Here is a 24734-nt window from a genome sequence, read left to right on the forward strand (position 1 = left end):
CGATTGGATGCCGAATGGCGAACAGTGTAAACAGCTTCTTCAAGATGATCAATAATCTTACTTTGGTCACGGACATTAGCTTTGCGAATATATACTGCAGAAGATGACTCGACTGCCCATTGGTATACGTTTATTAGTCACATAATTTTAATAATTAGGTAATTATTATTAGCTACAAATTTTTATGTAAACTAGATTACACCTTACATTGTAAATTTTTTTTTTTTGTTAATTCTTATTTTGTAATTATTCTTTATTGTTTATTTATACACGACCCCACAAGCTGCAAGCTTAATTACTTATCGTGTTTAATTAAATAAAGGTTACTTTCTTACTTACTTAGTGACCAGTCACTCTCACTTACAACTGACCTACAATTTGTTTTGTGCCCCAAAGACATCTTGATCAGCGAAAATAGCCGTTAAGTAAAACATTCCTTCTCTCTTCCTCAGTGTGCCCGCATTTTGGAGAGATGTCATAAATCTATAACATTAAATCTGTTTACTTTCTGAACGAAATTGTGTCGGGTTTCTTCCTCTTTACTCTTTACTTACTGAAAGCAATTTTACCAGTCCATTTCACATCATTGGATTTATTTTGAATCTCGCTTTTATTTTAAACATTAAATTTGGCGACCCCAGCTATTGTTTTAGAAGATATAGCGGTCTTTTCCAATAGGGGTATCGTACGTCTTGCAAAAATCCTTTTTGTCATAAGGTCATAATGTATACATGCATGTGACCGTGTCTATTTGATAAGAGACGCTTGTATTTTTGAGGTCATTAATTACTCCCAGTATGCATCTGTGTTATGGTCTCTTGTACACCGTTACTCAAAAAGAAACTTACGAGTTATTACGAACGCAATGTACCGGAGGTGTATATAGAGAAAATGACAAACTATGCTATATATTTGCATGATCCCTTTTGAGTAGTGATCAGTAGTTAACAGGCGGTTTCCGATTTTCTCTTTACGTCAAAACAAGTGCTCGGGCAAAACTTTTCACATGAGAGATTAGTTTTAATTACACACGCACGTTCACTTTCTATCACACTCATTTTCTGAATGAAAAGTTTTGTACGAGAAATCGCTATAAAAAAGAGGCAAAAGGTAACTCGGAAATGGCCAGGTGTCATTTGCAACTTTCTTTTTAACCATAACCTTTTTATGGCGCTCTCTAGTAAGATAAGCCTTAAACCGAGGGGGAAAAAATCCCTGTCCTTGAGCTCCTTAGGAAAGATTGCATTACGAGCTGATAGGACGTCTAGCCTACGAGCAGGCTCATCTTTGAGCGGCACACGCGCGAGCGGCCAAGAGCAAAGCGGTGAAGAGGCGCCAAGAAAGTCACTTTCTCGTCTCGCGGCTTCGCCGCTTGATTTTACGCTCGCGGCTAAGCCGGGCACGCTTGTGCTCTAACGTGAGGCTGCACGCAGGCTACGTCTACACAGGAGGACACCCCTACCACACTCCTTTCGTCCTTCTTTTGGAATTCCCCTTGGAAGCCTTTAGCCGCGACCCGGAGTGTGTTAGCAATATTGTTATAGCATTGTAAACATTTATTCCGCTAGTCTTCACAATTTTTGAGGGATTTTCACTCATTTGTCAGATGTTAAGCTGTCAAATATTACATCAGTGTCAAGAACGCCAGGCGAGGAATGCCTCTTGTTTCTCAAGTACCGACAGCCATGCAACTCTTCTCCCCAGGATAACGTCGGTTTCTTCGGCTCATTATCGTCCAAAGTTCGGTTATGGCCTGACTTCTCGTCACCCACTCGTTTTCCATCGTTGTTAGTCAACTTCTCATGTTTTGGAACTTTCTTAAATTCGCTCTTCCTCTGCCTATCTCCTGGCATATGTCCGATCGGAAGGGTCGAGCTTCGTTGACGCTGTCGTGTCGTCGTTTCCTTTTCATGGTTGCTCTCGCTGGCTCTTCGTACACGAGTCGGAAAACCGTGTTCCGACAATGGTGGAAGAGGACTCCGACCAAATTTCGAACACCTCTGTTTTGAGATAGCCGTCGATTCTTCGATTATACTTGGTAACTGAAGAAAGCCCTGTTTCTTAGTGCTGTCTACAATTGCAGCTTGTACCTTTTTCTCTGCATTTTGGTGCTCCTCTTCGGCCCCGACAACAGTACAGAGGGTGGTTTCCTCTGACCTATTTTCTTCATCGCTTTCAGATGACGATTCTTCGCTAGGATGTGTTAAATTGTAATGAATCGTTCTCCAGGTATATCTTTCAGTCAGGATTTTCGAAATGGTGGAATGATGTTCGATGTCCAAGCGGCGGAGTTTCTCGTTGAGTTCAGCGTTTGATTTTTGTCTGACTACTTTGTAGGATTTCGAACTTTGTCGCGAAAGCCCTGGATCAGTTCCCGTGCGGTAATATCGAGACATTTCCCCCTTGAATGCTAATCAACACTTTTGTTGAACTATAGACCGTGCAGTGCTTGTAGAGAAGCGACGTAGTGTCCTCGTAAACATGGAATAAAAACTCCGACCCACAACTGCGTTGGTATTGTAAACAAAGAGCTTTGAAGATCAGATTTGACCAGATTTGGCTACCAAACAAGTTAGATTTCCACGTTCGCAGGGTTTTTCATTGACTATCCAGTCAGCGCCTTTTCGAACAACGATAACTTTGTTCGCAAACATGTGTTGAGCTGCGTAATTCAAGAATGCTCTTCAAGATTGCGCCTCTAAACTTTTGACGCCTTGGACTGCTGAATCAAAACAGACCGCTTTTGACAGGTGCGATTGTTTTTCCATCTGGACACATGTCTCGACTCGGCCACAAAAAGTGTTCTCGTTTTGGTTTAGAAAAAAAAGCCGCGAAGTAAAGTTTATACAGTGTTGAATATCCCTGAACTGTCGCTGGGTTTTTTAGCAGTTTGGAGCAAATAATGTTTACGTGCCTAGAAACCTGATGACAGATGGTAGCCCAGTGAAACATGAACCTTGTAAAAACACTGAATCATGCTTTGCTTACTGTGGGAACCTTTTGGCCACACAGATGCATGAAGCAGCAGATTTCCCGAGATTTGTTTTGTTGCTCTTTGTGAATTGTCTTACCAATAGACAAAATAAAGAAAGCTACGGTATTATTGAAGGAATGCAATGATTAATTAAATCTAGGAATCACGAGGTTCGCAAGGAGAGTGTCGTAGTACATCTGTGGTTTGAGTACGTGGCTGATGAACACCACGAGTGATCCCGTCTGAGCGCTCAAGGGATTCACACATCCGGGTCTGATTTCTTTCTTTTCGCAAGTTAACCTATGCATCTAATTCTGGCACACAGCCGTCGTTTCGGATGTACACATAATTGGGATTAAAGTGGTTATCAAAACAACAGCCAAAAGCAACATTTAAAAATAGATTATAGACGACGGGATTATAACGCGATGGCTGAGACCTGTCAGTTCAACAGTTCATCACGCGAAGCTCAGCTTTCGTGGTCTGTGCTCACGCACATGGGGTTTCCTGGCCATCAGTCTCTGAAGCCAAGTATAGAAGTATTCCTAACTGAAACTATTTTAAGGTCGCAAGATTTGAACGAAGAATGTAGATCTCGAAGGAAGAATTACATTGTAAAATAATCTCATAACTAACCTCTGCCCACCCACCCACAAAACCCCATTCACGCAATGAATAACGGGCGCCGTCAAATATGATCCGCGGTTCAGTGGTGTTGTTCAATTCACCATGTAGCTGGAGGGCTCACGTTAGAGGATCAGCATCGGACTGGCGGCTGTGCACCATTAAAAAAAAAGAGAGAGAGAACAAAAATCTACACCCCCTCGGAAAAAAGAAAAAAAACACTCAGTTGCGTTGCTTGACAATTGCTGAAGAGGAATTCAACGAAGAAAACCGACACTCATTCATCCTCACGACTCGACCAGCCGTGCGGGAAAGACCACAGACACACGAGGGTGCCGAACTTAGCCTTCGAACGAAGACGGATTTCCGCCTGATTCCAGGATCGCGACCGGACTCGATCGCGAGAACGGAAATCGATGAGCATCACGTCAATCATTAGCCTGCGCAGCAAGTGTTCCCGTAGGAACGAGGAGCTTTATTTTGCATCCTGCCTGCGCGAAAATTGAGGTGGAGTAAAAAAATCGACGAGGCGGGAAGTAGTGGGGCGAGTTCCCCCGTCTGCCCCACAACTCCCGACGACTCCGTCGATGTTTGCTCTCGCAAAAGTCGGAGTCAAAAAGCAAAGTCTCTTTCTTCAATCTACATCTTTAATTGCTAAAAGAATACACACCTAAAACCGCTTTGATTATATAATACAGTCATAAAATGTACGACAATAAATAGTGGCCCGTTAGAACGGTACTAAATGAAAATGAACAAATGCGAAAAGCAATTTTTTTATGACATCTGTGGATGTCACTGCCAGTTAAAATAGGGAGAGGTGGGAAGCGACGAACATAGCATCTCGATTCTTGCCAAGCTGAATCTGACAGAAACACAGCTACGTTATTAGGCCAATATCCAGCCATCGCGACAGGCTTGATCAGTAACTCATAAGGTCAGTAAGGTGTACATAACGGTTTCTAAAGTTTAACTTTCTTGGCATACTGATCAAAATCTTTCTTGTTTAGTTTGTAAGCCCAGTGTTGAAGAGTTTGTCGAACTACAGGTGACACGGCAAAGTTATCATAAGCACAACCACTTCGAACGATCTTTGAAATGAGGTTGTTTCTCCAGCGTCCCTTGTCTCCAGCACATTTCTTCCATCGATCCACTTGTCGTCTGTCATCTTCTGTCCGGCGACCAAGATAAAATCTGCAATACCTAAACATGAATAACAACACATCATAATAAACCTTTGACGCTCGCCCAATGATACTTTCCCTATGGTGACTTATTTCAGATGAGATGGAACTATCCTTGCAAAGCGCCTCCATACGCCCTTACAGGATTAGCCTCTAAGGAGACTCATCTTTGAGTCCCACTGACAAGTAGACAAGATTGAGTTAACCAGCAAAATGAGCTGGTGGAGAGAAGTCTGGTACAGAGGTGCCAAGAATGTGCTCCACAAACTATGCCCGGCATAACACTAAGCCAAACTAGCTGCCTACTTCACTTTTTAAACATAGAAAAAAAAAAAAAAAATGACAACTTACCATTGAAACCAGCCATAGGGGTCTTGCTTGTGAATCCAGCCAGATGACTCCCACATTTCCAAGCTCCCTCCACATTTCACTTTATATGTGTTGATCTCATTGTGATATGTAGACGAAGTCACCTGTGTCTTGATATTGAGTCCCTTGAACCAGTCAGAAGGAAATTCCTTGTATACTTCAACAGTGTATTTCTTCCCTGAAAAATAAAATGTTCGAACTGAAGATGCGAAGAAGCAAAGTTTTAAATCTCTAAAGCGCTATTGAACCACTGGGAAACAGTGCTATATAAGTGTCTTATTGTTATAATTTCGTTATTAAATTCCATTTGAGCTACAAGTATGCTAACAGTTCTGTTATTTAATAAACAGACAGTGCCTGCTAACTTACTAGATCTATGTACATGTACTGGTATCATGACAATTATTGAGAATTGGTGAACAGAAAACAAACAGCTAACTGAAAAGTGACCCCCTCCCCTCTTCCAATTGGGTGTCAAAGAGTGGTGCTAGGACATCTTTTAACAACTGAGTAGTCTCCTATACAGTCATTTTTGGGAGATTTGGGGACAAGCATTGTATGACAACCTCAAAACTAAAAGATGCCAGGAAATGAAGTTGCTTAAGTTTGTATCATACCAGTACAGTTATGTTGACCTTATCATGTGGATTTAACTAATTATTTAAAGTTAGTATGTAAGTTTTTGTCATAATTGGTAAATTAAACTGATGAGTAATCAATGACCAATCAGTAATATCAATGAGCAATTGATGATAGCAAGAGTAATTTATAGGCTGGCGATAATTCAGTGATAACTCATCCAACATCAGCAATAAAATATCAATGAGAAATCAACTGATTATCCTAATGAAGGTGAAAATCTTCTGAAGAACATTAGGGACTCCTGAGGATATCTCTAGCCAACTCAGTACTAGGATCCTATAAGAACCCAGAAGACCCTGAAGAAATCTTGTATGATCCTGGTGAAGGTCCTGTTGAATCCTATTCAAGAACCTACATAGGGTCCTATCTAGGACCCTGCAAAGATCTTTAAAATTGCTGTGAAGATGCTGCACAAGATCAAGGAACCTTGAGGATCTTGCAGGAATCTTTCAAAGGGTCTTTGCAGGGTCTTGTGAGGAACTTTAAATGAGGTAATTGTAAAGAACAGCTCCCAAAACAACCTGTCGGCTTTCTGTCGGCTGTCTGTCGGCTGTCTGTCGGCTTTCTGTCGGCTGTCTGTCGGCTGTCTGTCGTCTGTCTGTCGGCTGTCTGTCGGCTGACTGTTGGCCAGCTGTTGGCCGTTTGTCAGCCAACAGACAGCCAACTATTGGCCGACAGGTTTTGGCCAAAACACAGACCAGCAGTCAGCCGACAGTCGGCCAACTGTCAGTGATCCGTCTGTACCATTTCGGGTAATTGTCAGTAGCACGGGACAGTTACCTTGATTTTGTTCCTCCATACTGCACCCGAGATATATAATAAATTTAATAGGAAGGTATGTCCTTCTAAATTTGGTGATCACTGTTTAGGACTAGCGCCAGCGCTGCAGAAAATGTATAGCCAACTTTTTGTTTTAGCAAACTGTTGGTAACTTGGCAGTAACCTGTCGGCCGACAGCTTACCGACATTCAGTTTCGGGAGCCATTTTTCACAAATACCGACAATGAAACACTTGGCAAGATCAGAGAGCACTTTGAGAATCTGTATGAAGATCTCCTACAAGAAAGCCAAGGTAACTATTAAAGTTTGTCAATTTTCCTGTCAAGCTTACTTTTAAAGATCTATTTCACAGGCGGCCCAAGCTTGCAATGTTATCCTTTTTTTTTCTTTTTATGCGAACGTTCAGGCTAACGTGACATATGGCATGTACTATTACATAACGACCGAATTTGACCACGCGAAACATGACTCTCACCTTGCAGCATATGGAGGTGTTGTGTTACAACAGTTTGAATTTATAAAGGTCTGTATGGGAATGCAACGGCTTTGCTTGAAAACCCAATTATTCTTATATTTTGTGAATAAAATCTACTTACCCTGTTGCTGTGTTGTATTCTTTGTTGTTTGCCAGCTCCTCAGGCCGATCTAACGCGATTTCGGCGAGTTATCGTTCTGTGGGTTTCCACTACTAAAAGAAAGACAAGGCCGGACACTGATTTCTGAATTGCCCGCCGCTCGAAGTGAATAAATCCACTGAAAATAACCCTGCCGGCTCAATTCCTCCGTAGAATCGAAGAAGAGATGTTGAAGTTCCATGTCAGTTCACTCGCTACACGATTCCGTCCACAACGCCTTCGCAACGATACTTTTATTTCGAGATTGCTTTGCTCGCAGATTCGAAAACAGCTGTGTCACAAAAGTTAGGACACTTTCGCGGTGTTGGGTAACCATAATTAGCCCGACCGGGGGTAGTCAGCAACGATTTGTCAATGGGCAAACCAAAATGCTCCCTGGGTACCCTCGTGCTTTATTTGTCAAACCCATAAAGGGAGTGTCCGGTTACCCGGGGAGCATTTTGGTGAAGCAATCTCGAAATAAATGTATCATTGCAAAGGCGTTGTGGATGGAATCGCGTAGCGAGTGAACTGACATGGAACTTCAACATCTCTTCTTCGATTCTACAGAGGAATTGAGCCGGCAGGGTTATTTTCAGTGGATTTATTCACTTCGAGCGGCAGGCAATTCAGAAATCACTATCCGGCCTTGTCTTTCTTTTAGTAGTGGAAACCCACAGAACGATAACTCGCCGAAATCGCGTTAGATCGGCCTGAGGAGCTGGCAAACAACAAAGAATACAACACAGCAACAGGGTAAGTAGATTTTATTCACAAAATATAAGAATAATTGGGTTTTCAAGCAAAGCCGTTTCATTCCCATACAAACCTTTATAAATTCAAACCGTTGTAACACAACACCTCCATATGCTGCAAGGCGAGAGTCATGTTTCGCGTGGTCAAATTCGGTCGTTATGTAATAGTACATGCCATATGTCACGTTAGCCTGAACGTTCGCATAAAAAGGAAAAAAAAAAAGGATAACATTGAGAGCTTGGGCCGCCTGTGTCTATGTAAACTTATCTAAGCATTAAATAAGTCTGGGTTTATACCTGTTACGCTTGAATAAATCGGTCGAAAGTACGTTCCTCCAAAGCTTCCAGCTTGAAGAACTTCTTTCGGTGTCATAGTCGGCTTGAAATCTGGAAAATCGGCGAATACCAACTTGCCATGTTTGTCACGTTTTGGCACCGAACTGTTTGTTGAAGATGTCGTTTCATCTTCGGAAGTCTCCTGTGACTTATTGTTGGTTGCAGTTTTTCGTCTTTTACCCGGCTTTTCTTTCACGTGCATAGCAGATAATGCTCGTTTTGGTGCCATAGAGAACTGAAACGGGGATCCAAGAGCAAAATGGAGCAGAAAAGATAGTTTGACTCTCGACTAACAACAAACCGAGCGAACCACACACATTACATAACTTGCTTTGTAGCCAAGCCGAAAAAGCTGCCTGGTGTAAGCTTGGGAACAAGCTACTAGCTTCCCACTAACCTTGAGAAGTAAACTGATTGAAATTGTTTAGTTTCACCTGCACGCCGACAGGAGATGAGTTCCTGACACCGACCATACCTAACTCTTATTTATTTATTCATTCATTTATTTGTTTCTGTTTTGTTTTGTTTTTGTTTTGTTTTTTGCAATCAGGAGCTCCTGTTACAATTCATGGCAATTTACAAACAAACAGAAAAAAAAAAGACATGAGAAAAAGTACACTCTTTTTTCCGCGCTTACGCAGTGAAATATAATCCTAATCCGTTCTTTATCGAAATTCTTTGGGACGACCGTGTTCACGGATTTGGCCTCCCCACAGCAAGGGCAAATTACATTATGAGAGCATGCACACAGTCATGTGTTCGATAGATTGTAGTCTTCGACAACAAGTAGTACCTGCAAGTATCAAAACCTGCGTCTTCAGGAATGAATATGTCAGTTTTGTAGCTCGGCGATGGCAAATGGCTATGATTTGGGTTCAGAAAATAAATTCACGGAGTTGTGTCGCTCATTTTTAACATGGTTTGGCCATGTATTTTCTGCGGGACAGTTTTTTTCTGTCCGCAGTCTCCGACCTTATCGCGACAACGACATGATAGAGATGATACTCTAGATTTTTGCCTATTGTCCGTTGTCACCCGTTTTGCATGTGACCTTTCTAAATTTCATAGCCGTCCTCTGCAAAACAACAACGCAAAATGACCGCTAACGCGAACGATGAGTCGAACTGCTAATTTTTCGTTTTTCCATTTAGAATTGCAAGCTGTCATTACATATTTAGCCTGAGTGAGGTTCTAGAGCCATATGACATCATCGACAAATTCAATATTACAAGGAGGTTGTCCTCGGCATCGCCGTCGTCATTGCTAAGATTCCTATATTTGCATCTCGGATGCTGGAAAGTCGATGCACTTGTTCTGAACGTGCATGGGTCTGTCATCCTAAGTGGCTGCTTTGTGCTTTGCTCATGTTTTATCCCAAGACCAGTCGAACGCAGATGAGAGTATCGTGTAAAAACCGTAAAAAAAAATCACATAAATTGGAGCTCTTTGCCAAGGTTCTTTTTAATTCAGCGATTAATTTGGCGAGCGTTTCGGTAGGAAGTTTTTCCCTCATGCTGAAACAATCTCGTTTACGTTCCTTCGCCGATGCAGTACTTTTTCATCTTCCCCGTTACTTCACGGCAATCATTTGCATCTTCTTCTTCAGTATGGCGTAAGGATTTGAACACTTAAAGGCCATCGTCATCAATAATGTCCTTGAACATGGCGGGTTGATACTCGGGGCTTTCCCGCTCCAAACCAAGTAATTATTACAGTATGTCTCTTTCCATAGCTTCCAATTCTCGGGGATCTCGCTACTTAATAAACCTCAAATCTAAACGTCGCGGAGGCAATGATAGCTGGTGGAATAACATTGAAAATTGTGATGCTTTAGGCGGCGAGGCATCGGAAGTTGTTTTCGCTCGTAGGCATTCGTAGACGGTGGACATTGTCGACGAATTTGAACTACGCTTTCGCTGCAACGTGTAATATTAGATGGCAGAGAGAACCTTAAACGAACGTCATCAATCAAGGCTTAATCTGGATACTCTAACTCAAGATACATCAGGTGAACGCGTATTTTAATATATAACTGTATGTATAGCATAAATTACGAAGCCGTTACAGAACATAAGCGTGTATATAAAGAATGTTTGGCAAATTAGCATATTATAACCTTAAATTAAGGTATGTCCGCCATTTTGAATAATCAAATCCAGCCGGTGTCAGAAACTCGTTTGTCCAGTTTGGCTATGACGTCAGTACTTTCTCATTAGCTCACAGCGAAGCCTTTTGTTCTTTCGCTTTATAAGTGCGACACCACCCGGATGGTTGGGCGGCCAGTTAACTCCACCGCAGTATACTCATCTCTCAATACCTCCTGGATATATAATCAAGTACTCTTCCTCAACCATCTCCCTAGATATCCCCCCAACATCCTGCATTTCATTAATCCCCTACACCTACCTACATAGCAGTACATTTCATCAATCCCGTACTTAAACCTACACAGCATTCATCGTATTAATCCCCCACATATACCTACACAGCCTACATCTCATTAATCCCCCCATATACCCTCACAGTAATATATCTCCATAATCCCTACAGATACCTACACAGCGTACATCTCATTTATCCCCTACATATACCTAAACAGCTTTCATCGTATGATTCCCAACATATACCTACACAGCCCACATCTCATGAATTCCTCACGTTTACCTTCACAGTTTGCATTTCATTAAATACACATACATACATACATACATACATACATACATACATACATACATACATACATACATACATACATACATAAACTTTATTTAAGCTCGAATTTCAGAGTAGCTTGACCAGCTAATATTTCCGAGCAACAAAATATTTGACAACGAAAAATTAAAATAGAATTAAATCGTTCCTAGTGTCATTACTCATTATATCCAGTGGTTATCAACTCGTGTAAAACCAAGTGGTGTTAAGGTATCTTGGAACAAGTAAATTGGCTATCGCCTTTTAAATTATCCGTTCACTTGTAGCCTGCGAACAGGCTCCCGGTTGGGTTACTGGGTTTAGTGCGAGCTAGCCAAGTGTGGTCTAGGACGAGTGGGGAGAGCCGAGAGCGGAATGGTGACGAGGAGGAGCTCAATTCGCGAAATTCTTTTTTTCACGCTTAACGGCTCGCTTAGCTCGCTGATTCCCCACCCCCTCCCCAATCCCCCGCCGGATTTTTTTTTGCGTCCTCGCTGGGAGCCTGTTCGCAGGCTAGTTCTCTTGCCGTGGGTTCAGCCGTTTGAACGGGTATCGTAAGGAACGTCTTCACGTGCGAGTTCATATATTTACCGATGCATTTTTGTGGTTGAATCGCCAAAGTTCTTCCTTTAACGACGCTTTTAGGGTCGAGAAAGTAAAATTGGCGATGTACGTACTTCTTTTTACGTGACGCGTGATTGGTGAAACAAATTCTCCGTGATGCGTGATTTAATAGAAAAATTCAGCGTAATGCGTGATTGGTAGCCCCATCTTTGCCACCCCCCGCCCAGTTTGCCATGGCCGGCCCCCCATGGTCCAGACCCCCAGGTATTCGGTCTGTTCGGTTTATAGTTGTGCGAAGTGGCGAAGTCTGACACAAATTATGTGAGTTATTTACATGACGCATCTAGCGCAAAAGCATCCGCTGATTGGTGGTAAAATGGCGGGCTCAATTATCTAAAATACAACATGGCGTCCGGTGTACGGTGTGGCGCACGGTTGTTCTTAAGAGTATCATCGTCTTCATGCTGCCTTTCAAGAACTAGCAGGCTTACGACTAACACCTCGAGATACCTGTGGAGGTGTCGGCCAGCTAGTGCCGTTAATGCGGTAGGGATCGTTTTTGCAGAATCATAGAAGTAACTTACATAAGCTTAACTTTTAGCTTTAATTAAAACAGCTTTGAAGTTTGCATCAGAGAAGTTCAAAATTTTCTCGGTCCCTGTGAAAAAATTTTCCGACAGGCGCTGTGCCAGAGGTTGCGTTCCATAGAAGGGGGGTGGGGGGGGGGTGGGGGGGGGTTGCGGTGCAGATAAAAAATGGAATGTCCCAATCGATCCTTCGAATTTTGAATTTCTTCAAATGTAGTTGGTTCTGCTATCTGCAAGTACATGTGGCCCACGATAAACTATTTATTTAGTTAGAGACTCATTTCTTCAAAGGTTTCGCCTAAACGGTTTTATGCAGATGAAAAAAGTTCACGTTTTTCAGAGGCATTCTCCTTTTCGAGGATAAACGAGGTAAGCTAAGTTAATTCTTTTCCCTAGCTGTAGATATACCTGTAAGACATGTAAACGTCTGCCTTATGCCCGAGAATTGTTTTATTTGTGTTTTTGAACATACATTTGCCATCTGTTAGGTACTAGAATTCATGCAAGGTACATGGACCCAAAAGTATACATATACACAAAATTTAATCTCAGGGCAATGACTCGATATCATCACAGGATACCAGGACAATAAATGGCGTTTCTGATTTTTGCCAGTTTGGGAACAATAAGTGACTGAGAAGGATAGCCATGGGAAAAATGATTTGAGTTAAAGGTAGCTGGGAGTTTGAGATTGATTTTGACGTAGGGAGATGCAATTGTGCGTGATATGTTAAGTTTGTTTTTAGAGTTTAAAGCCAGAAAATTCAGTGAATGCTGAAGCAAATACAGACTCCACAAGTTCTGATAGCTTGGAAGAAGGTCAAGATGATGATGGTTTGTTTGATTATTATTGTATATCAGATATAGAGTTTTGCTGTATAGTATTATACAAATCATGTATATTTACCAATATTTAGATTTTCTTGGTTCTTACATAACATTATGTACCCCCCTCCCTATCCTCACCCATTCAGCGGATGTGGAGAGGTAGGATTTTTTTCAAATGGAAATGACATTATTCTCTTTTTAATGATATTCCCCGCCATAATCCATTGCAAGCTAGTTTCATTCCAATACCGAGAATACCATTGTGGCCTTAACTGCGAATCTTTTAAAGTATCAAATCGCTGATTTCTCTGCATCTGTACTTCCAGATCCATTAGCACAGCAAGTGCTTCACTACAAAAAGCATTGTGACTGGTTGGCAAAAATAATGGGGAAGGATCCTGAATCATTTAGCAGTGAGGAATTGCAGGTAATGAAATTGTGTGCAAAGCTAGATTGTAGGCAGGTACATGTCACCATCAAAATAATGGACTAGACTGTTGTGTCTTGTCCAGAGCAAGTATTTGTACATGTACACTGTAGCCAGGCATTTAGGCATTGTCGAGGAAAAGGTTGTTGTTATTCATCGTGGTAGATGCAATAATAAAGTGTATTATCGTTTATCTCACGATGTAGTCACTTGAGATGTAGATCGCGACGTTTCGACTGCTTACTGCTAGTCTTCTTCAGGCGATAAGGTCGACTGATTGCACGGTATCATTTATATCACAAAGGTCGGCTGTGATTGGTGCATTTCGATCCTCCTATTGTTCCATTATTCCGGCGAGTAGCTGTTCCCTCAGTGGTCCACTGTTGTACCGTTCTCCTGTTGTTGTGTTTCTTGATTGTGGGTATCCATGCTTCAGGAATTTCAATTCCACTATCCCTGTTGATGTTGTTATGGTGAAGTCTTAGGTGAATAGCTTCCTTGACCCTACGTGTGTACCAGTGAGGATCTCGATCAATAAACTTGACCTCATTCCAGATAGGATAGTGGCCGGTCTCGTGGGTGTGTTCAGAAACGGCGGAGGTCTGGGTTCGGGTGAGTCGTATATCCCTGTCGTGTTCTTTGATCCTCTCCTGCATAGATATCCCTGTTTCCCCGATGTAGACTATGCCGCACTCACAGGGAATCCTGTAGACAACACCATCTTGTTTAGCCCCCTACATAAACCTACACATCTTACATCTCAATGATCCCCCACATATTCCTACACAGCCTACATCTCATTAATCCCCTACATATACCCACACATCCTACATCTTATTTATCCCCCTACATAAACCTACACATCCTACATCTCAATAATCCCCCACATATTCCTACACAGCCTACATCTCAATAATCCCCCACATATTTCTACACAGCCTACATCTCAATAATCCCCCACATATGCCTACTCGATAATCCCCCAGATATACTGACACGTAACACGGCCACATGTAACGTCATTTAGGCATTATATGAATATTATTATAATATTACAGTTTAAAAATTTGAAAATTTTGAATTATTCCTATGAAAAAGAGTTGCAAAAAGGGATAACTTTTAGTTTAGAGATGGCTTATGGCTTATTTCATAAGCTAAAAAAGAGCTTATCACTTGGGGTAAGTGCACAGGCCTGAAAATACAGCTGAGATTGTTAGTGTTTTTCTTAGAGTTGTACATCCCTGAAACGTGCAACCCACATGCTACTCTTTTTCCATGCAAATCTTCTCAAAGTTTGAAATCTTCAAACTAGAATAAAAAATTTCCATTATGGTCTCAAAGTTGGAAGTCTTGTAGATCATCAATATTTCCCTTCCTGTCATCTTCTTGATGTACACATATCGAGTCAACCAATTTTTTATGACTGATAGGGTAACATGACCTCCTGTAGCCATTAGAGCAAGATAACTGTGCATGTAGATACACCTATAGATATAACGAAAATATCTTAATTGACCACTCCCCCAATTGGGCTTTTCAGGGCCAATGAAACTAAGTGATGAAACAAATAGTGCAAATGAACGTAACAAGATTAAAAATCCCAACTGGCAGGAGGCAGACCAGTTGGCTATTTCTAAGTGTGGCCGAGGAGTTGAACTACAGTCTACCAAGAAACAACTCCAGCTTAATGGTCAGAGTGGGACTTGAACCCGCCACCTCCAGACTTCAAGTCCAGCACCCTAACCACTCGGCCACACTGCCTCGTTAATAAATTGTTTATTTGTTCAGTCTAGAAACCACAGTGTCAAATGTCCACCACCTTTTTTTTTGGTTGACCGTCAATTCTACTGTCTAAATCTATTTTCAGGAAGCTATTGAATACTTGATGCCTTCTGGACTGTATGCTAAGGATTGTCGCCCTCTTTTAGAGGTAACTAATTAAATCACTTTGGCATTCAATATTTAGCTACTTGAAAAAATGGCAAATATGACTACATACATGTATATTAGGTTGACATTTCTGAGTGAATAGCGAACATGTTTGGCACATTCTGAGCATATGCAGGATTCTAGAGGTGGTTTATACCTTTTTCAAGAAACTCTTTTTAATAGTAAAACCTCTTTGGCTTAAGTAGTACAGGTTTAACAATTGCATTGGGTGTCTATAACTATTATGTTGGAACTCGGAACTTTGCATTTGAACACTTTGAGGAGGATGTGGACAAAACATGGGGTAGGTCATGGTGTAGACCATGATGCCTACCCTATGGCCTACCAGTGGTCAGATTTTTAAAAACATAAGCAAAACATCAGTAAGAGTCGAATGAGTAAGGTGGCATAAAATTATATCCCTTGTGGTTTCTTGTATCCCTCTAATAGGGGTATACTAAAAAAGTCACAAACACTAACACTAACGCTAACAGTTACTAACGCCGTTCATTGCATGTTTACACTAGCACTCCCCTATATGTTACAAAAACATCAAAATCATCATTGATTTTCTCATCTTTAAAACATACAAGTCAAGTACTTGTGATGATACAAAAAGTTTCATTTCGAATCACCAAGTGACCATGACTACATCGCGTTTACTTAACCTCGTACAAAGTCTGTTGTTGATAGGTTGTAAGTGTATATAGTTATGAACATGTACATGAGTTTGCTGTTGTTCAACATTTGATTTACCACTTGTTTGGTCATCTCCTCTACCTTTCAGGACCCTAGGAAGATTTATAGACAGACAGTAGGTAGGTAATCCACCTCACACAAAGTAGCAATTAGGGCCCAGTTGTTGTTACAGCGGATAAACACTATCCAACTTGTAAATCACTATCCAGTGGATGGCATAGTACATTTATGTGTTTAGTAAATCTTTTAATATCCATTGGATAGCAATTTATCCAGTAGAACATCGAAACAACTGGGGCCTAGCCTGCGTAGCAAGCAAACCTGTTCAAGTGGAATGTGAAAAAGCTCTTTTGCGTGGCGCAACTTCATTCAGCTTGTATGGGAACGCTTGCTATGCAGGCTAACTGGGGCTTTATGTACATAATTACACTTGTTCAATTTGTGTACGAGCAGTCCAAAGAATTGTTCTTACTGATTTAGTTTTTCACCAACCAATAACTTCTGATCTTTACACACTTTGTTGTCAGTACTTCCATGAGTTTCATCCTAGGTATATACAATGGTACCCCTACCTGTGGAATTAAACATCAAAGGGAGCCTTGAAAATGAGAGAGTGCATCTGAGACTTGGTCCTTCTGGGAGAGCACCGAGTCAATATCTAAAACGTTTTCAATTACTGTCTTTCTGTCGTGGTAGTGCTACATCAGGGGTTTCTTGAATGGGTTAGGCACTGGTTTAGTTGCCGACCTAGCTTAGTTGCCAACCTGGCTTGGCCATCTTTAGGAAATATTTTCTTACACCATCAGCTTTCTCAAAGCAGACACCTCTGTATGGTGGACGTGACTGCCTCATTGATCAACTAAATTTCTCTTGTTTCTCTATGATGGGACTCTGTTCAGCAGAGCCACTTCTGAGGGAGTCCACCTGGCAAAGAATTCACTGTAAAGAAGTTTAGTTCAAAAAGATTTTCTTGCCTGTTAAAAGCAATGTTGCTTCACTGTTGGAGAATTTAATGAAACCCTTGGTTACATGAAGTTTAACTTTGCCTGAGAATCTGTTATTCAGTGGATTTCTGTACTTTGTACATATAGGTTATGCTAAAGCTATGGATAAGAATGGGCATCCACTAGCCTCAGCTTTCTACTCAGGCCAAGTTGGATTCCACGACACATTGTTTGTAAGTATCTACAGTACTTTTATTCTGTAATTTTTTCATTTCCAAGGATGGCAAAGGTCAGGATTTGAAAAATATCATAAATTTCTATGTAAAATGTTATCCAAAATTAACGGTGCCAGTGACACGTAACTGAGAACTACTCAGTATGACAGATTATAATTTTATCCTTAGGATATTGGTTGTTTGTACAGTTTACATGTTTGTCCTTAAACAGCATAATAAATAGTGCGACATCATGAAAGTACTGCTACTGATCTATAGCTTTCCTTTATGATGGTCACACAAAAAGATCTATCTAAAGTCGTAAAAGTCATGTCCGAGTTAATGCGTGCAGTGGCTTTTGACAGTGTGAGTAAAATACTTCTTAGTTCATTTCTACAAAGCACAGACCAGACGTACTGAATCACATGCACAGTCACTCCTTCACTTTGTTGATAATTCATCCATCCATCCAGTCAGTTTGGTATTTAGTCACTTGATAATGCATTCATTATGAACTTTCAAAACTCATGCACAATTTAAATTTTAAGCTCCACTCTTTCTCTTTGTATATTTATTTCTACAAACAGTGTATGTAATAAGCATTTATCAAATACGTTTGACAGGAAATTTATGAACAAGCTGCAAAGTTAGATGCCAGTGATGGAGACAGATTCCTTGAAGCAGTTCAGACAAGTAAGAGTGAAACAGGTGGAGAGGAACTGGACATAGACGACAGTGAAAGGTAAGATACACACAATTCTGTCCTCTCCATTTCTGACTTTTAGCATTTTTATGTTCATTTTGTTGTTGGTTCTTGTCCTTGCTCCAAGAGTTTATCTCTGGGTTCTCCTACTTTCCTCCCTTTGCAAATACCGGCGAGCCAAATTCTAATAATAACACTTGTATTTCATTAATGTATTTTCAGTAATTTATTTTCAGTAATGTATTTTTGTTCTCCGCATCTACTTTGACATGGTGATAACCAGCTCGAAAGCTAATGGTTGCTCTGGTTACCATGTACATATCTTTTTTATTGTCTCCATAGCCATATGTAACAATTATTTCTTTTCCCATCTGATGTAAATGTTGAAATTCTGTAAATACATGTAGTACACAGTAAAAAAATTGATTGATTGATTGATTAACGAGTTCATCAGAGCTCTTTCATGTTTCCTGTGTAAATAAAACTACACCTTCACCTTCACCTTCACCTTACTCCTTGTGCCGGAGTGGTGCACAAGGCCTCAAATAAAAATTACAGCTACATTTAAATTAAATATCCAATCTTGTCATCGCTTTTCATGGAGGTGTCAGAAATCTCTATAACTGTTGGTAAGAGTAATATTTCTTTTTTTTTTTAATAATTCTGAGAAATCATTAATTAGCTAATCAGGTGTTTCAAAAGTGTTTCAAGTAAAAGCTTAAGGTTCAACGAACATGTAGTATGTACCATTAATAACAAAACAAAGCTTTATACTTATATACTTATCTAGTAACACTGAGTCTGTGTTATTTTTTTCTGTTTGATATTTTTAGCGTCGAAGTGAAGAGTCAGCCGAAGATGAGGTGGATTACAAAAGAAGAGCTTCAAAGAGATTTGAACGAATTGTTGCCAGACAAAGATGTATGTGGTCCTATTATGCTCCATACTCCCATAAAAATCTATTTCGTTCGTTCATTCTCTCGTTCGGTTGTCTGTTTACTCGTTCACTCGTTCCCTCGTTCGTTCGTTCGTTCGTTTGTTCGTTTGTTCGTTCACTCGTTCCCTCGTTCGTTCGTTCGTTCGTTCGTCTATTGTATAAACCCGTTCATCTGTTTTCCGTTCTTTTCTACGCGCTTTTCTTCTTACTCGTCTGCGTGCGAGCGTTCTTCGTCTCATTGTTAGACAGCCCATTCGCCACTTTCTACTTATATGAACAGGTATAAGAGCAAATGTTTACCAAGGGTTTTTCAAGTCTAAATATATCCACCCTAAATGGCAATGTCCTGGTGTGCAAAGTAGTTCTTGGGTTTTGACTTTTGGAAGTCATGTTCATGATAGTCCACTTATGAAAAGCTCTCCCTCCTAAGTTTTCTCTGTGTCCAATGTTGCCTCATGCAGTGTGGAATATAGACTTGTCGTTACCAGCCGTCACGCTACTAATAGCACTCTGAATTATCTTATTACAGTATGAAGTCATTGTTCATCGGCTGAAGAAACTAGCCAAACACCGAAATGCACTTCTAGCGACTCCTTTTTTGCTTCGATTCTTACGTGAAATTCCATTACCAGGAATGGAAGATGTAGAAAAGAAGGTAGGTTCACATTATAGGAAATAAGCACGCATCTATGTGTTCTGGTTATCATATGGTTTTCTTATTGAATAATAGAGATCACTTCAGTCGTTTTTGGCGTAAACCATCGTCTTTCAAACATGAATTAAATTTAGAGTTTTTATGAATCCAGCTCTTATATTCCTGATCGGAAGATTTTGCAAGATTGTTTGAAGTGATGTAAAAGTCTCTGGTGATCTTGTGGTACGACGTTGTGCAAGTCTGATCGATGCGTGCTATATGTTGTTGTGTGTCTCGTGTAATCGCCGTTTTGTCATTTTTTTAACAGCTAAATGAGAAAGGAGAGGCTTTCGGAGAGGGTAAGTCAAGTTATTTAACTTCTGTCTGTTTTGAGCGCATCACTTGGCTCACAAACTCAACCAATTCATCTGCGATGTGACAATTGCGTGCAAAACAAAAGCCAATCGCGATTGTACTGACGCAACTTTCCCGCACTTGTCAGCCATTGGCTGTAAGTTTTCCCGCGGCAAGTTTATTTGTTTTCCCGTGCTTTTGATCGGTTGGTTTATTTGTTTTCCCGCGCTTTTGATCGGTTGGTTTATTTATTTTCCTGCACTTGTCAGTGGTTACATGTTTTTCCGCCCTCATTTGTTACTATCTAGACAAAATTTCTTGCGTCGTCCTTGGCGTCACCCTATTCTCTTCGCCCTATTCTCCCTATTTTTGGCGTCGTCCCTATTCTCTTTGTGGCTGCACTTGTAGTTATTACTTCTTAAAGTCCGTAATGTTTTTTTTTTTTCTGTATACTTTAGGCGAACGTAAAAGGGCCATCGCGAAAGTTACGGTCAAGAGAGGGTCAGGAAACGTAACCGTAAACGATGTTCCCTTCACTAAGTATTTCGGCAGAATGGAAGATAGGTATGGTATGAATCTCTAACAATTCTACGCTCTGGTCTGAAAACTCCCAATTCCCTGCTCCGTGTGAGATTTGACCCCAAAAATTCCATCGTGGTAACGCACTCTAGAGAGATTACTTTAGTATCTCTGATTGGTATTTCTTTCGGCCAGTCACTATACGGATCTCTTTAGCGCTACGTCATCGGTGGTCAAATACCAGTCCGACCTAGACTCCTCTCCAGTGTAGAAAGAATTCAGCACGTGAAGAGGGAGAAGTGTGTTTGCGTTTAGACTCCAGTTTGTGACAGATGGTCCTCTTTGTTGGTTTTAAAAATATCAAGGTTGTATTTTTGATTTTTTTTCGTCTACTTTTACCAGCTTACAAAGATGCAAGTGTTGTTCTTTTCGTACCAGTAAGGCATTTTATTGTTTGCCTCTTCCCTCGTCACGATTGGAATTTTTTATATATAGGAGTCGATGACTTGGAACTTGTCTGATTTCATTAATTTCCTTTTCGTTAATGTTCTAGGAAGCAAATCATGTGTCCATTCCTCACTGTTGGTGCAGTTGGTGAATATGATGTGAAAAGTGAGGTTATTGGTGGAGGACATTCGGGTAGGAGGCTCTCATTCTAGAAAGACAATGCCACAATATCCATGCGTTAGAGTTTCCTGCGGAGTTCATGGCTGTTTCATCGTAATTGACCCGGAGATGCCCACGAAATTGCTTTCCTCTAGCTTTCCTCTAGGGCTCACTCTAGCCAGCCAGCGGTTCATGTTTGGGTCACATGCGCACTACAAAGCCTCGAGTATGAGTGAAGACTTGAGTACGAGAGATCGAATGACACGAGTCGGCAGTCGTCGGCAGGGCGATCCTAGCTCGTTAACGTGACCCAACGTGAGCCTGCACGCAGGCTGGCTTGTGAAGCGATTGAATGGAGCAAGTACATTGGGTAACTAGAAACGACTGTAGTAAAATCCTCTTTGTTGTGCCTGTATTCCAAGAATTTTCAGTCGTTAGCGGGACTGCAATAACCTGGGACAACTCCGAAAGCGAGTTGATCAGCTTGTGAACATGAATATGAACATGAACATTTGTGCGTTGTACTGAAAAGCAAGAAATTCTGATTCTAATACTGAACGGTCCGAGAGAAGTGGCCTCCTCCTCTGTAACCGTCGTTAGATTAAGGAATGAACCAAATAACCTTAGTTGTTGGCGTGATTGTGAAAACCGATTGGTTCGACAATACGAAATTCTACAACTATTACAAAAATCGAAACGAAGACGAAGCGACTAAACGTACTATTTTTAGTCCAAACTCTGCGACTGCTGAACGACAACTAGCTAACCAACACGACCGATTCGAATATTAATTAGTTAAGACTTAAATTCAAGCATGCAGTGTTTTGTTAACCCGTCCCAACGGACGGCGTTAGTGTTAATGAACAAGCATTAGCCGGAACACCGATATTAGTTACACGTGATTTATTGATTTACTTAAATGCATCACATGTGTAATGCGTTATTTGCGGTTTTTTACTGGTCTTAGGTCAGGCTGGTGCTATTAGGCTTGCTATCAGTCGTGCGTTGCTAAATTTTGAGGACAGCTACTTGGAACCTCTTCAAAAAGGTTTGACAGAGTATTGATGTAGAAGCTTTGTAGATAACGATCTTTGACACATAATCGATACGAGCTGCGAAAGCTAGCGTTAGTGGCTCAGTTTGCTATCTCTCTAAACAAATAGAAATCAATGTCTATAACACAAAGGCTACTGGGGCCGAGCAGTTGTAAGTTCCTGTCAGAAACAAATAATTCAGCGTAAACACAACAAGGTTGTTAACCCGGAAGTAAGCCAGTTGGCTATTTACAAGCGTGGCCGAGAGTTGGACTCGAGTCTATCGGCAAACATCTCCAGCTTAGTGGTCAGAGTGGGACTTAACCCGCAACTTCCGGACTTTAAGTCCAGCGCTCTAACCACTTGGCCACGCTGCCTTCTCGCTTCCGCTACTACGCGTGAGTTGTTGGAATTTTACCATCACGCGACTGCGCAGTATTAGCCTGTTTGTGACTGACGTTAAACGATATTTGTTAGATTCGTTTTCCTCTTGTTTTTCAGCTCGGTTGTTAATACGAGATTACCGAGTCAGGGAGAGAAAGAAGCCTGGGCAGAAGAGAGCCAGAAAGAAGTTTGCCTGGTAACACACCAATTTTTTATTGCCACTCACACTACTTAGAAATACAATGCAGTTACTCACACTACTTGCAATTCTTCTTATATAATACGATTTCTTACGCCACTTATCATACTAAGCCTCCCTACTTATATTACTTACAAAACAATACAATTACTTACGCTACTTACAATATTAATACTTATACTCACTCACACACTCACTCATCCTCATCGGGCTTATGAGGACTCTTGAGGCCGGAAATACTTATACTGCTTACAATATAATTTTATTGATTCACATTACTTCCAATTTACTAATACTCACGGCACTACTTACAATACGATTACGTACGCAACACATTTAAAGATAGAAAAATGATAAAAAAAGAAACGTTACGAAAACTTGGCGATGAATTTCGAGACACTTTGGCGGTAAAAAAAAAGCAGCTTCAAATTTTAGCGTAGAGTCTCATTCAGGGCCTGGCATCAGGCAAGTTGACCAGCTGTCAGGATGATTTTGCCCATCTGGTTTGACCATCTAGAGGAAAGTTTTTCTTATAAAGAAGTTCAGCTAAAAAGTTTTGTCCTCCTGAGGGCCGGGTTGTTCAGAGCTCGGTTACGCTAACCCAGGGCCAGGATTAGCAAGAATTTTGATATCAGTTTTGTAACTTTTCGGTGAGGTTTTCTGTTGATATTGTTTGTCCTCTCGTTTTGAGCTTGTGCAAGCCCAAACTACACACAGCATTAGCAGTAAAAAACATTGTTATACAAGAAAATTAATACTTCGGTTAACTTTTAATTCTGGGTTAGCGTTGACCGGCTCTCGAACAACCCAGCCCAGCTCAAACGTTATTAAAACCCCTGAATCATTACGGCCAATCACAGTGCACGTGGTAACTGAGAGATATAACAAACTGTAAGATTGCGAAGGCTAAGGACAATTGCGAATAATTATTATCAACTATAAGCCATGTTTAGTGACATTTTGCCATGTTTCAACTTTCAGGGTTAGACGATGAAGAGCTTTGCTTTGTGACGTGAAGAGTACTGTTCGGGCGCCCTCTCCACACCAATTAATGAGTGAAAAATGAAACAAAGCAGAGACATGCGTGAAGAAATATACCCTCAAGCCTCGCCGGCCAGCAATGTCTCGCAAAATCCGATTTTACGTCCCACATGCTGTAAAGCTGTAAACTTGCAAGGAAGCCGGCCCCGTTTTGAAACTGAGGCAAATGTCCAATTGATCATAACTGTAAATACTAGGTTTTATTTTGAAGATATTTTGCAAAGTTAGGGTACATATTTAAATAAATCGTTAAAGAATTTATAGATTGTTCCACTTTATTTCACCATAACTGCCTGTGAGTGACCGTAGTTGTCATCATAGGAGTTTCCGGAACTCCCAATGGTTTTCGGCGTTTCCAAGCAACTGTCGATCAGCTTGGTTCCCAGGCGATCTCTTCCCTCCCAGAAGAGCGTGAATTACTTGTAAAGGCACTGGAACTCGGCTTCGAATTATCCTATTTCAGAGGTCGGTTCAGGTTTCAGTGTTTTTAAACAGGAGCCTTTAAATTAATAAATGACGTGTAAAGACTAAGAAATTGAATTGAATGAATAGGCGTATCCCTCAACCAAATCCCATGACCTCTTATCACTGATCAGAATGAAAATGACGACTGAAATTGCCGCCAAGTCGTGTGTGTGGACAGTGTCTGAATAGTTGAATTATTTGAGTATCCCACGGTTCTGGTAATAACTGGCAATTAGCTGTAAATGTATAATATTTTTCGGTACAAAATACGGTCATAGGACTCAAAACGAAGTGGGTCATCCCAAAATTTCACCAGCTACCAAACCATATATAATTATAATGACAATAATTAACATAAATAATTATAATGACAATAATACTCTTCCCTTTCCCATTCGTCCCACAGAAAAAACAACAACAACAACAACCAAAAACTGAAAAAAATATTTGCATTTTCTTGTTTGACTTTCACGCCAACGAAACTTTTTATTTCAGGCAGTTGACGCTGCCATAATAGTTCTGAATTTCATTTATCAGTGATCTTCAATAAAAGTGCGAAGATCTAGATCTGCCTAGAGCGTTGTCAGAGGAACAAATCGTTCGTCTACTCCTCTTTGCTGCTACATCTGTCATTTGCTATCTGTCAAATCACGTTCCAATGTCGCTTTTCCCTTCAAATGTGGGAAGGGCGGTGTT

The 24734-nt window shown here is 40.8% G+C and overlaps 3 protein-coding genes across 3 annotated transcripts; 1 reads left to right on the forward strand and 2 right to left on the reverse strand.

The window, feature by feature from the left end:
• Nucleotides 1-113: 113 nt before the first annotated feature.
• Nucleotides 114-3113, reverse strand: LOC110067826 (uncharacterized). Its single transcript, XM_020775166.2, has one exon. It carries the CDS (start codon nt 2394-2396, stop codon nt 1596-1598), a length of 801 nt encoding a protein of 266 aa, XP_020630825.2. The 5' UTR covers nt 2397-3113; the 3' UTR covers nt 114-1595.
• Nucleotides 3114-4227: 1114 nt separating this feature from the next.
• On the reverse strand, nt 4228-8613 carry LOC110067793 (uncharacterized). Its single transcript, XM_089283419.1, has 3 exons — nt 8240-8613; nt 5134-5329; nt 4228-4801 (listed from the first exon to the last, which is right to left on the reverse strand). The coding sequence occupies exons 1-3, from the start codon at nt 8505-8507 to the stop codon at nt 4561-4563; spliced, it is 705 nt and encodes a 234-aa protein (XP_089139545.1). The 5' UTR covers nt 8508-8613; the 3' UTR covers nt 4228-4560.
• Nucleotides 8614-10290: 1677 nt separating this feature from the next.
• On the forward strand, nt 10291-23834 carry LOC110067777 (small ribosomal subunit protein uS9m-like). The gene is made up of 16 exons (XM_020775107.2): nt 10291-12079; nt 12412-12489; nt 12867-12954; nt 13275-13375; nt 15243-15305; nt 16092-16122; nt 17095-17180; nt 17786-17904; nt 18699-18786; nt 19332-19457; nt 19765-19795; nt 20249-20354; nt 20863-20948; nt 21883-21963; nt 22451-22529; nt 23514-23834. The coding sequence occupies exons 1-16, from the start codon at nt 11939-11941 to the stop codon at nt 23524-23526; spliced, it is 1317 nt and encodes a 438-aa protein (XP_020630766.2). The 5' UTR covers nt 10291-11938; the 3' UTR covers nt 23527-23834.
• Nucleotides 23835-24734: the final 900 nt, after the last annotated feature.

This window comes from Orbicella faveolata, unplaced genomic scaffold, assembly GCF_042242905.1.
Source record: "Orbicella faveolata isolate gen_17 unplaced genomic scaffold, um_ofav_v1 contig_12, whole genome shotgun sequence".
In the NCBI taxonomy this organism is placed as follows: Eukaryota; Metazoa; Cnidaria; class Anthozoa; order Scleractinia; family Merulinidae; genus Orbicella; species Orbicella faveolata.

Bases quoted from the DNA above. Each gene is read 5' to 3' on its own strand.
- LOC110067826 (XM_020775166.2), bottom strand. From the start codon at position 2,396: ATGTCTCGATATTACCGCACGGGAACTGATCCAGGGCTTTCGCGACAA.
- LOC110067793 (XM_089283419.1), bottom strand. From the start codon at position 8,507: ATGGCACCAAAACGAGCATTATCTGCTATGCACGTGAAAGAAAAGCCG. The intron at 5,330-8,239 runs GTATAAACCCAG...TTTATTTTTCAG, and splicing joins GATTTATTCAAGCGTAACAG to GGAAGAAATACACTGTTGAA. The intron at 4,802-5,133 runs GTAAGTTGTCAT...ATTCATGTTTAG, and splicing joins CCCTATGGCTGGTTTCAATG to GTATTGCAGATTTTATCTTG.
- LOC110067777 (XM_020775107.2), top strand. From the start codon at position 11,939: ATGGCGTCCGGTGTACGGTGTGGCGCACGGTTGTTCTTAAGAGTATCA. The intron at 19,796-20,248 runs GTAAGTCAAGTT...TGTATACTTTAG, and splicing joins AGGAGAGGCTTTCGGAGAGG to GCGAACGTAAAAGGGCCATC. The intron at 20,949-21,882 runs GTAGGAGGCTCT...TACTGGTCTTAG, and splicing joins TATTGGTGGAGGACATTCGG to GTCAGGCTGGTGCTATTAGG.